At 43.0% G+C, this 10,856-nt stretch overlaps 1 protein-coding gene across 1 annotated transcript; it reads left to right on the top strand.

The window, feature by feature from the left end:
- The first annotated feature begins 5,276 nt into the window (after positions 1 to 5,276).
- LOC147896743 (putative GTP diphosphokinase RSH2, chloroplastic) lies at positions 5,277 to 9,182 on the top strand. The gene is made up of 6 exons (XM_087381469.1): positions 5,277 to 7,025; positions 7,129 to 7,314; positions 7,414 to 7,874; positions 7,968 to 8,126; positions 8,251 to 8,602; positions 8,700 to 9,182. The coding sequence occupies exons 1-6, from the start codon at positions 6,252 to 6,254 to the stop codon at positions 9,003 to 9,005; spliced, it is 2,238 nt and encodes a 745-aa protein (XP_087237595.1). The 5' UTR covers positions 5,277 to 6,251; the 3' UTR covers positions 9,006 to 9,182.
- The last annotated feature ends 1,674 nt before the right edge of the window (positions 9,183 to 10,856 follow it).

Raw genomic sequence — 10,856 nt, 5'->3', positions numbered from 1 at the left:
GAATGTCGAACAAAAGGAGGAGCTATGGACACTTGATCTGTTCCATCAAGAAGGGAGAGATGTGAATGCTAGAGAAACAGAAGAGTGCAGACCCTAAGGCAACAATCAATAGTGATTGAATAGATTGGTGTTTGCAAGTACATAGGCCTCCTTTTGTAGGCTGAGGATAGTGTTATCTTCTCCAAACGCACCGCATAGATGAGTTCCATGACTTGGTTGCCCACTCATTGCTAAACATTCTTTTAGACCTTATGGATCAGCAAAAGGGGAACTGCGTATGTCCATTTGGCCACAAGCAAGGAAGATGAATCTTGAGACTTGTAGTTCCTTATCTATCTAGGTAGCTAGTACCGTGAATAAGAGGTATTGAAGAATTGGATCAAGGCCAATGATATTACAAGGGCCTTGTTGCTTGCCTTTCTCCTTTTCACTTGTTCCCGAGCTACCCTAAAAAACACCACTGCTTGAGCGTGCAAAATTGGATGATCTGCACTCATGGACATTCCGTCATCTACTTCCACAGATGCTTTTGTAAGTGAAGAAATGTAGAGGCTCTTATGCATAATGCAAGTGAACTGTATGTCAATTGGAGGTCCCCAAAATGATTTTTTTTGTTTTGCAAAAAGTAGGGCTAATTATATTACATTGAAAACCAAGAATACAAGAGTGCCAGCCTCATGGCTAGCTCAGGGTTGCTACCCAATCAGGTTACAACCCCGAGAATAAAAATAAACTAGATACAAGCCTCTTAGGACGAAATCAAACGAGTGGGGGCAAAAAGCCACAATGGGGGCAAATAACACTATTGAAGGCCATGTTGAGCCTGTTGAGAAGAGGTCATGATGGTCCCAATCGTGAAGGAACCTGCATCTCTTCTCCCTGCCTACACGGGAATCTCCCTGGATCTGGTCCCACTGACCCTTGAGCGTATGAATAATCTTGCTCCAGGTGTCAGTCAAGGTCTAAGTTACTGAAGGTGTTAGAACTCCAAGGGTCTACATGCACTTGCAACGTCCAAATGTGCCAACCCACTATGCTCCCAATGATCTCCCACATTGCATGGCGAGCATGTGTACATGCATCTGTCTCTGTCAACTGCCAAGGAAACCGTGCCAGGCTCACCCATGTACCCTGCGTGATGAGATAAATGGGGTCCTGAGGCTCGAACTCGAAGGACAGGTGATTACCCTCCACCGTGCTCAATCTGCCCAAGCAATGTGGGATCGCTTCCCGAATTGTTGTTCCCGAGTGACCAGGTAGACCCGCATGCCCAATCTGCCCAAGCAATGTGGGATCGCTTCCCGAGTTGTTGCCCTATGCAATTCATCACCAAACCACTCCAAATGAGTAGCCAATTTATCTCCTCCTAATAGCAGTTGGATGGAATCTGGGTGAGACTATGTTGCAAATGGTGCTAGACTATAAGAAGACTATGAAGGAACAGTGAGCCCGCTGGTTGAGGGGGGCTGCTGTGAAGATCCACTTAACTGAGTGCTACCAAATATCCTCCTCTTTGTGGCACACACGTTGATGAGTGAAAAAGTGTATAAATTTTTTTGTGCACACTTGTAAATATGGTAGGCGCATAGTGGATCGTGCTTAAGATGGTGTGGGTTGTTTTGATGTGAGAAGTGTTTTTTTCCAACCACTCAACTGCTAGTGATGTAACTTTTTTCCAAGATGATAAATATATGTTTTGTAGGGACTTAGGGGAAATGATGACATGCAATGTGGTTGCACCCACGGGGGATTCACTAGTAGTAATAAGGAGACGTCACCTGCGTGCAATAAATATATGAAAATTCCCCTTATCTACCCCCTATTTACGGGACCTTACCTTATAAAATGTACCTTCCTTCCCTTATATAACCCCCCTCTCTTACGCTCATGTGGTACCATACGATGAACCCTAGTGGACCCCCCGAGGTTGCACCAAGCATTCCAAAGCATGGGTATCCAATGTATGGTTAGGTCAAATGTTTCTTGAGTTAGTGTCTTGAGTCATGTGATGTATGTGAAGGGGATTTTTTATTTTATTAATGGTAAAAAGTCTTGCATGTCTGGGCACTTGGGTGGATAATGTTGCCCATGTAAAAGGTTTTTTGTTATGGGTAAGTGTGTGTGATTGTACTTGAGGCCATGCATGTGGAAATGTGTGAGAATGTGGTGTCAAACTGCTTAAAATTAAAAAATTCATGGGCAAATTTTTTTTGGTGTTCCACATGGAGAGTGGTTTAATGCCATGATGAGGTGGCTGAAGGGAAGGTGCTGGAAAATGAGGTGGCTGGCCAAAATAGAAGGGGAAGTGCTCCATGCAAGTGGCAACATGAATTGGAGTAAGAGACTTCTGGAGGGGGGTTGCCCATGCAGATGATGAAAACAAGAGTCACGTAAGATTTGACCATCCGTGTTGATACTTCCCCCCCCCCTGATTTTGCTGATTGGAGTTAAGGGTAAGGATGAAAGAATGGCAAAAATGAGTTGCTGATCATTCATGCTGAGGATATCTAGTGACCAGTTCTCCTTTGTGTGTGTGCTGGAAGGAGAATTGATATGGACAACCACGATGGTTTTTGTGTGCCTAAGAGAAGAAGAGAGGCAGGCCTGTCAGCCCATGTTAAGGGTGATTACACAAGATACTTCCTTCCTTCTGCACTCTTGGAAAGAGATGAACGACAATGTGGTGAAGTGTAGAACTTATTTGAGACAGTCCGTGTTGAGGGTGTCCTAGAAAAGGACTTCTGAATCTATGAATTACCATTCTGGGGTTGTATGCTTGTTGAGAAGAAGCGATGTGATGATGTGTATACATTGAGCCAACTGAATTTGGGTAGGAGCTAGCTGATGGTTTGGTGAAGGTACGCAATTGAGGAAGGTGTGCTGAGTTCTTCCAGTTGATTTGAAGAGAATCACTCTTTTTTTAATTGAATTGAGGATGAGCCTGGTATGCATATGAAGGTTGCCGCCCTAGGAAAGCACAATACGTAATGCTCTTTGCTAAAGGATACATCATGCTAAATGTGTTGCTGGTTAAATGAAGGCAGAACTGTTACCATTGTGGCTCACTTTTGATCAAAAGTAACACTTTGATATATGGGGGTTACTGAGGATGTAGTGTGAAAGTTGAAACAAAAGTAAGGGCTGCTTCCGAAGTTAGTATGACCCTGTTGTCTTCTTGTCTACTTCTCTTGTGTACTCAAATGTTCATTTTTGGTTGGTGCATACTCATTCAGTACGCAAACATGCAAGTCTTTCTTTTTTGTTGTCATTGAATGTTGAATGTTTGTTACTTCTCTCAATGCCATAGAATACAAATGTTTGTTCCTTCTCTCAATGCGAATAAGAGTGAGAGAAAACTTGAGAATGGAGAGCATCTGAAAGGAATCAAGGTCGAGCTTGACAAAATATCAGAATTCTAAGAGAAGGCTTGAGAAATGCCACCACAAGCATGAGATTGTGAATGGAGAGAGGTGAGAGTAGCAATGGAATGAATCTGACAGGTTTTTGCCACTATCTAGGCTCTTAATGATTGATAGAAGAGAATTTTGAAGTATTAAATACATTTCAGATTCAAATATTTTTAGAAATGAGAATAGTGATTTTCTTGTTAAAAAAGCTTTTTCATCATTTTAAGCTTGTTAATGCACGTAGTAGTTTGTAAAGGACGAAGGAGAATAATATAGAACAATTCGTGGGCTTAAAGAAGTGGGACCCTCCATCCTTAGGCCCATAAAAAACCATCTTTATGACCTTTGTCTCCTTAATCTCAGAAAAATTAGTCTTAAGCTCATGGGATTAAGAATCCTTCCGAGGCCCTTTCTATGTTCAAATGCCCCCTAATGTTGTAACATCTTTCATATAGGTAGCTTCACTACCACTCATGAATATCTCTTGTTGAATTATTGTAGGAGGCATTTAGATGAATGAGATCTCTTTTGGATGAGTCTATGTTCACCATGCATTTGGTCAATGTTCACCATGCATTTGGTCGAGATCACTCATTGGTGCACTACATCAGTCAAGCATAAGGACATATAGAGCTTTGCAGAGTGGCTTCTCTAGGTGCAGCAATATAAGTGTACTACGGGTTACAAGATATAAGGATGCAAATACAAGAAGGCAAGTAGAAAGAGCTCTCTTTCAGAGGCAACATGGCTCTCGTAAGGCGTACCCTAAGCATCTAGCAACACTTCTGAATGATATCCATGTTGATTGTTTGCATAAGGAAGTGGAGAGAGCAGAGAGAGACGAGGGCATGCATATCACGATGAAAGAGTGGGAGTATGCACGAGGATGATATTAAAGGTACATACATATAGTGTTTTGCATTAGTTGTAAGTGATTTGATTTTAATGATTCACATTGCTTACACAATTGCTTTTGTTTTGGTCCAGTGCACTATGTTCAATGCTAGATGGTGTGAAGGCAAACATTTTCGAACACAAATAATCGATGATACGAGGAATACACAAGATTGCGGCGTCATTAGTAGCTTTCAGGGAGCTAATGGAAAAATAGATGATTATTGTGGCACAATCCAAGATATATTTAGGCTTGCGGATTCATATTCTTGCTTGGGAGTGGTGTTGTTAGTTGGAGCAGTAAGAAGCAGGCTACTTTTGCTTTGTCAAAGATAGAAGCTGAGTACATGGGTGTAACAATGGCTTTCCTTTCCTCTCTTTCTCTCTCTCTCTCTCTCTCTCTCTCTCTCTCTTGTCCTCTCCATTCATGTTAGAGAATTGTTGGCTAAATCTCGTTTTCTATCTCACGAGAGTGTTGGTGTGATTAAGAAAATTTTCTGATAATGATAAAGCAATAAATTTGGGGCGTGGGGGACATAGATGCGTATATTTCTCGAACCCCGGGATATGGAATAGAGCGTGTGGGGGCAGGGTCACGTGGGAACGCCACGTCGGACGGAGGGAGTTTGTGGGCTGCGGGGACACGTGGCCTGAGGAAATGGATTGGATAAAAGCCGCAATCATCTGACGTGGAGGGGAGAGGGGACGCGTGGCGGATCACGTGGCGCGGCGAAGGGGTTGGATACAAGGGTGGGGGCTGACGTGGAGGGGAGGAGGCGAAGGGACGCCGGAAAAAAAGAATTAGTGGCTTTTTTTTTAAATAAAATTCCCAAAAAAAAAAGGCCAGGCGCATTGCTTTTGTAAAAGCCGCAACAAAAAAGGAAGGAATTTAAAAGAGCGATTTTTTATTAATTTTATTTTTTCTGGGAAGTGGGGAGCTATTTTTAGTAATTTTATCGTTAAAAAAATTTTGCTTGTCTGAGAAGGAAGGCTATGGCGGGCTGTTCTTCTTCTTCATCTTCTTCTTCTTCTTTGATTTGCTGCTTCGGATTCTGTTTCTGATGCTTTTTGCCGGATTTCGCCTTCGATCTCCCCCTTCCTTCTTCCACAATCTGTTTCCGCCTCGTTTTCCCGTCGACATCCGGTAGAATTTCCTTGTCTCGGTGGAAATTCCGGAGCGGATCAACGGAAATTCGGCAGCAAGTTTTCCACATCCGTCGGGGATCAAGGGAAATCCGGCAGAACCTTTTCAACATCCTGTGCGGTATTTCGATTCGTTCCTTTCCCCCTTCCCTCTTGCCGCCTAGTCATCTGCTTCTCTTGAGTACGCTGCCAAGAGGGATCGTTTGGAGTGTGGTGCTTCCTCCCGCAAGATAGACGTAATAAAGAGGGATCGTTTAAAGCCTGGGCAGGTGCAGCAAATACTGGATCGGTAGCAAACAGAAACCGACGGAACGATTCGGCACTAAGAGACATTTCGGCCAGAAAGAAACAAACGCTTTTGTCTCGGTGCTGAATTTTCTAAAACAAGATGGATAAAATCCCAATTCTAACGCTCATATCTGTATAGACGCTCAAGGAGCGTATCCATCCCCCTCTCCCGCTGGGTCGATCTCTTTCATGCGCCGCAGGAATATGGTGAGTTCTTTGGAAAAAAATCGTCGATGTGCCAACATCACAAGAAGGGCTACATATTGATCCAACGTTGTGCATGCCGCTTCTGCCTCCTCACACAAGTTTCCTGTGAGAAATTCTCCGTGCCAGTGCAGTTTCACCGTGTTCACATCTATCAATTTGATCAAGATTCAGGATGAACTTGTGAAGATCAAAATGGAGAAAGATGAAGGCACCGAGGTGAAGCTATCTTTTGCTAAATTTATCGGCGAGGTAGCCCTGTGTCGACCTCCGCATTCCTGATTACATCACTGCAGCCACGGATTTGCTGAGATCATGGAAATTGCGACGTCCATAGCGCTTTATTCTAATTCTCCAACAACGTTTCGCTCTTCTCCCCATGCCTCAACGAGTACAGTTTCAGAAATCGAGTTCAACTCTAGAGGAGTCACAAAAAATCGTACAGTTTCCAAGCCAGTAATCGCCGGCCTTTCTGCCTTGTTAGCAAGTTCTCATGTGAGATATTGTTCCTCGTCTACGAGTGATGCTCCAGACGTATCTTCTTTTACAAACGCTGTCGTGCGGGGTTCCTATTCTGATCCTTGCTCCCCGTGGGATGGCATCGAAAATTGGCCTGAGTCACCAAGCCTCTGTGCTTCGAATTCTGTAAAGATGAGAGAACGAAGTCCGGTGTCTGTTCTTCAAGGGCCTTTGGCTTGTAGCAGTGGGCAAAGCTCTAGTAGACTCATGCGGGACCGAACAAATGGATTTCTTCTGCTAGATCAACAGCTTGGAAACTCTTTCCGATTGTGTTCTTTGTCAGCAGACTTTCAGCAATCTCTTCTACGGAGAGAGGGCCTTGGAGGGCTCGCAAGCACACCCGGATCAAGCTTGAATGAGGGCCAACCGTTCAGTGTGCTGGAAGAAGAACATGTACCTTCACCTGCAGAGCTATCGGCCCTTGGCACAGAAGCATTGGAATCCATGCCAACGTGTCTAAAGCAATCGGCAGAAGATATTCTAGATGATGCGCAAAGGCGGCATAAATTGTTCAACGATCCCTTTGTTATAGAGGCCTTCAGAGAAGCTGAAAAGGCCCATCAGGGTCAGGTATTATTGCTACCCTTTGAAGCTCAGAGTATGTGGGGAAATGCATTAGACGCGCTTACTAGCAGCAACATTCCGTGGCTTACGTTGGTTTTGTTTGTTGCAGTTCCGAGTTTCTGGCGATCTGTACGTAGTTCATTGTGTGGAGACGGCGATGATCTTAGCTAAAGCAGGTGCCAACAAAGTGGTCGTTGCAGCAGGCTTGCTCCACGATACAATTGATGACTCGGCAGTTGAATATCAAGAACTTCATGATATATTCGGCACCGATGTTGCAGATCTTGTGGAAGGGGTATGTATTAGCTATTCCTCAACTTGTTTCGCTTTCACTAGTTTTGTGAATAGATTTTCCATGCTGCTGCTGTCTGACTAGTTCCATGACACCTTGTAGGTGTCAAGATTGAGTGAGGTGAGCAAGTTGGCACGTGACAATGACACTGCAAGCAAAACAGTTGAGGCAGATCGGCTGCACACAATGTTTCTTGCCATGGCAGATGTTCGAGTGGTTCTGATCAAGCTTGCTGACAGGTTGCACAACATGAGGACTTTAGTAGCACTTCCTGAATACAAGCAATGGCGGATAGCAAAGGAGACCTTGCAAATTTTTATTCCTCTTGCCAACAGGCTGGGAATATCCAGCTGGAAGACAGAATTAGAAGATCTGTGCTTTAAGCACTTAAAACCTCAGGAGTACAAGGAATTGGAAATGAAGCTAGCAGGTGCTTTCCGACAAGCAACAATCCAGTCGTCCATCCAAAAACTGGAGAAAAGTCTTGATGAGGAAGGAGTTCCATATAATGACCTCAGTGGGAGGTGCAAAAACCTTTACGGTATTTTTTCTAAAATGATGAGGTAGGCAGGCACTTTGGCAAGCAGTTTGTGGACGTCATTGCTTTCAGAAACTACTGTATTTAACTGATTTCAACGTTATTTTCAAAATGCCAGGAAGGGCAGGAATTTGGAGGAAGTTCACGATGTCAGAGCTTTGCGCCTGATTGTTGCAAGCAAGGGAGATTGCTATAGTGCACTTGAGACAGTCCACAGGTTGTGGCCTTGTATACCAGGCAAATTGAAGGACTACATCATGCAGCCGAAGCCGAATGGGTATACATTAGATCTTATTTTCTGCTTATATAATACCTTTCAAGGCCAGTAAAACCCTAGGATATTGTCTTAAAATAGCTTGTGCTCGTTAATGTTTACAATTGTGCATGATATTTTCCCGCAGGTATCAGTCTTTGCATACTATCGTATGTGGAGACGACGGGCTTCCTTTAGAGGTTCAGATCAGGACTAAAGAAATGCATCATCAAGCAGAGTTTGGAGTGGCAGCACATTGGAGATATAAAGAGGATAACGTTGAGCATTCGCCTTTCATTCTACAAATGGTGGAGTGGGCAAGGTGGATGCTAACATGGCAGAGTGAGATCGTAGAGACTAAATCACAGTTGCCACCGAGTGAGTTTGATCTGAGGTCACCTTGCTCTTTCCCCCATCACAGAGAAGGATGCCCTCACTCTCAAATAGCACCTCAAAGCAAAGATGATCCTCTGTTTGTTATTATCCTTGAAGATGAAAAGGTATGTCATTTCACAATGTAAAGCATCAGCTGTTATTTTGTGATTCACTTACAACAGTTTGAACTGAAGCAGCCTGGATGGATTTATTGTGCACCAGATGTTGGTACAAGAACTGCCTGGAGGTTCAACTGTGGCAGATCTGCTCCATAAAAGGGTTAAAGAGGATTGTTTTGCAGCAACATGTGGTGTTGCTTTTTGTGAGGAGCTGCGACCAAGAGTTAATCATAAAATTGTTGATGATATTCAGCAGGTGCTTAAAATGGGGGATTTGGTTGAAATTTCACCATTAATTCCAGATGAATCTCTAATTGAGTATAGAGAGAAGATCAAAAGAATGTTTGGAGACTCTGTCACAGATGGGAAAAGGCATGCAGTGCAGCTGTCTTCCGTGCAGACCTCATAGCTGGCAATTGCATAAGGTTTGCATCCATTGTTGAAATCAGATAATTAGGTTGCAAACCCCTATACATATTGTATATATTATTTGGTGTATACCCTTGGGGTGGCATCAGTCAGTTGTAAAGCCAAGCCTTTCAGGGAGCCAGCATCTGCCTTTTCTGCCATTTAGCTGTACATTTTTTTTGTGACGAGCCATTTAGCTGTACATACATTACTGGAAGCTCAACAGTCAACTCTATAACAATATAGTCCATGACACAGATTATTCATATTGACGGCACCAAAATGCCAACGACATCAAGTCTGAGACTCTACGATTTATCAAAGATACACATATCCACACAGACTGGCTATCACACTCCTTGAGAAGGCTGTGTGATTGTACTACTTAAATGGCATTGATACATTCAGATTTGAAGTGCCAAGCCCAATTTCTGCACCCACCCTTCCCAAAAGAAAACTTCTTTCTCTCTCTCGCTCTTCTCTCTCTCTCTCTCTCTCTCTCTCTCTCTCTCTTGCGTGTGTGTGTGTGTGGAGAGAGAGAGAGTTTTTTCTTTGTAATATAATGACAAATGGATTTTACCCTGTGTGTTTATTTCACGAAAAAGAAATGCGTGTGTGATGTCAAGCAAGTGCACTCCCATGTCAAAGAGAACAAGAAAAAGAAATTTATGCAAACCATATGGATCATGGACACCATTAAATGGCTTGGCATTAAAGGAGCTCATAGAACAGGAATCAAATATATGGGCATAGTGTTCTCACAATGTGAGAACAGCGATTTCCATAGTAAACTTTCCTTCAAAAGAATTCAATAATTTAATTGAGCCCCACAAGGGGCTGAGCTCAAAGAGGCGGATCGCTTGATCTACCTCTAGGAACATCAATTGTGGATCGGCTGGATAGATGCCAATGAGTCCTTGCTAACATTAATTAGTCGTTAATAAAAGGGATGTATAAACTCTGTTTAAAGATAAGGAAGTCATCAATAAAATCAAGGAGTCATGCCAAGCCATGCTAGACCTCCATAGGTAGAATTAAGAAGTGCCTTAGAGCTAAAGGCATCATCGGAGCTAAACCTGAAGGTTGAAACATGAGTAATTTGAAGTATTGGGGCTCAAATTAGAGCAAGGAGGGGTATTGTCAAGTCCCGTATGCTCAAAGATGATGAAAGGACGAGAGTGGAAGACTTACCATGAGATTTTGAGAGCAACGAGTTCCACCAAAGATGATGAAAGGACAAGGGTGGAAGACTACCATGAGATTTTGAGAGCAACGAGTTCCACCTAAGGGTCTCCCTTTTGTTTGCTTTTAATACAGTTGATTGATAACTATGGTCTCAACAAGAGCATGAACATTTTGCTATAAAGTGGTTCGTGAAAAGATATACAGGCTTGGTGGTGAAGGGACTCTTAGTCCATTCATGATAAATTTCCTTGTGTGCTTTGTTGGGGACACACCATTAATTGCTTACCCTCTAAAAGATAATAGCAGAGAGACAAATGTATCTTTATTGTTATAAGCAGCGTCCCCATTTTTTTCCTTAAAAAGAAAACAAAATGCCTCCAATTTATTTTCTTGAGGGTCAAATGTTGTGACCCAAAAATATCACTTCATTAAGTATGATTGAAAACCGCAAGAGCAAGCTCTAATGCGGGATTACAACATGCCATGCATGAGAAGAAAATAAACAGCTCAAAAAGGGCCAAAAAAAATCGAAGGTGGAGGCTGAAAATGCCACCTTAACCCTGAAGAAGACTCAAAGAAAAAGGGAGATCCTCTCCAAACTCTGAAGAAGCTCATAAAATAAAATCCTGCATTCGGATTCTTAGTCTCTCCTTGATAAGGATTTCTT

The sequence above is a fragment of the Dipteris shenzhenensis genome, chromosome 11, assembly GCF_047967505.1.
Source record: "Dipteris shenzhenensis isolate YYH24624 ecotype China chromosome 11, Dip_SZ_1.0, whole genome shotgun sequence".
Lineage (NCBI taxonomy): Eukaryota > Viridiplantae > Streptophyta > Polypodiopsida > Gleicheniales > Dipteridaceae > Dipteris > Dipteris shenzhenensis.
This window is presented reverse-complemented; position numbering and strand designations above follow the sequence as displayed.

Coding starts and splice junctions, on each gene's coding strand:
- LOC147896743 (XM_087381469.1), top strand. CDS start 6,252: ATGGAAATTGCGACGTCCATAGCGCTTTATTCTAATTCTCCAACAACG. Junction 7,026..7,128: donor AAAAGGCCCATCAGGGTCAG/GTATTATTGCTA, acceptor TGTTTGTTGCAG/TTCCGAGTTTCTGGCGATCT. Junction 8,127..8,250: donor ATGCAGCCGAAGCCGAATGG/GTATACATTAGA, acceptor ATTTTCCCGCAG/GTATCAGTCTTTGCATACTA.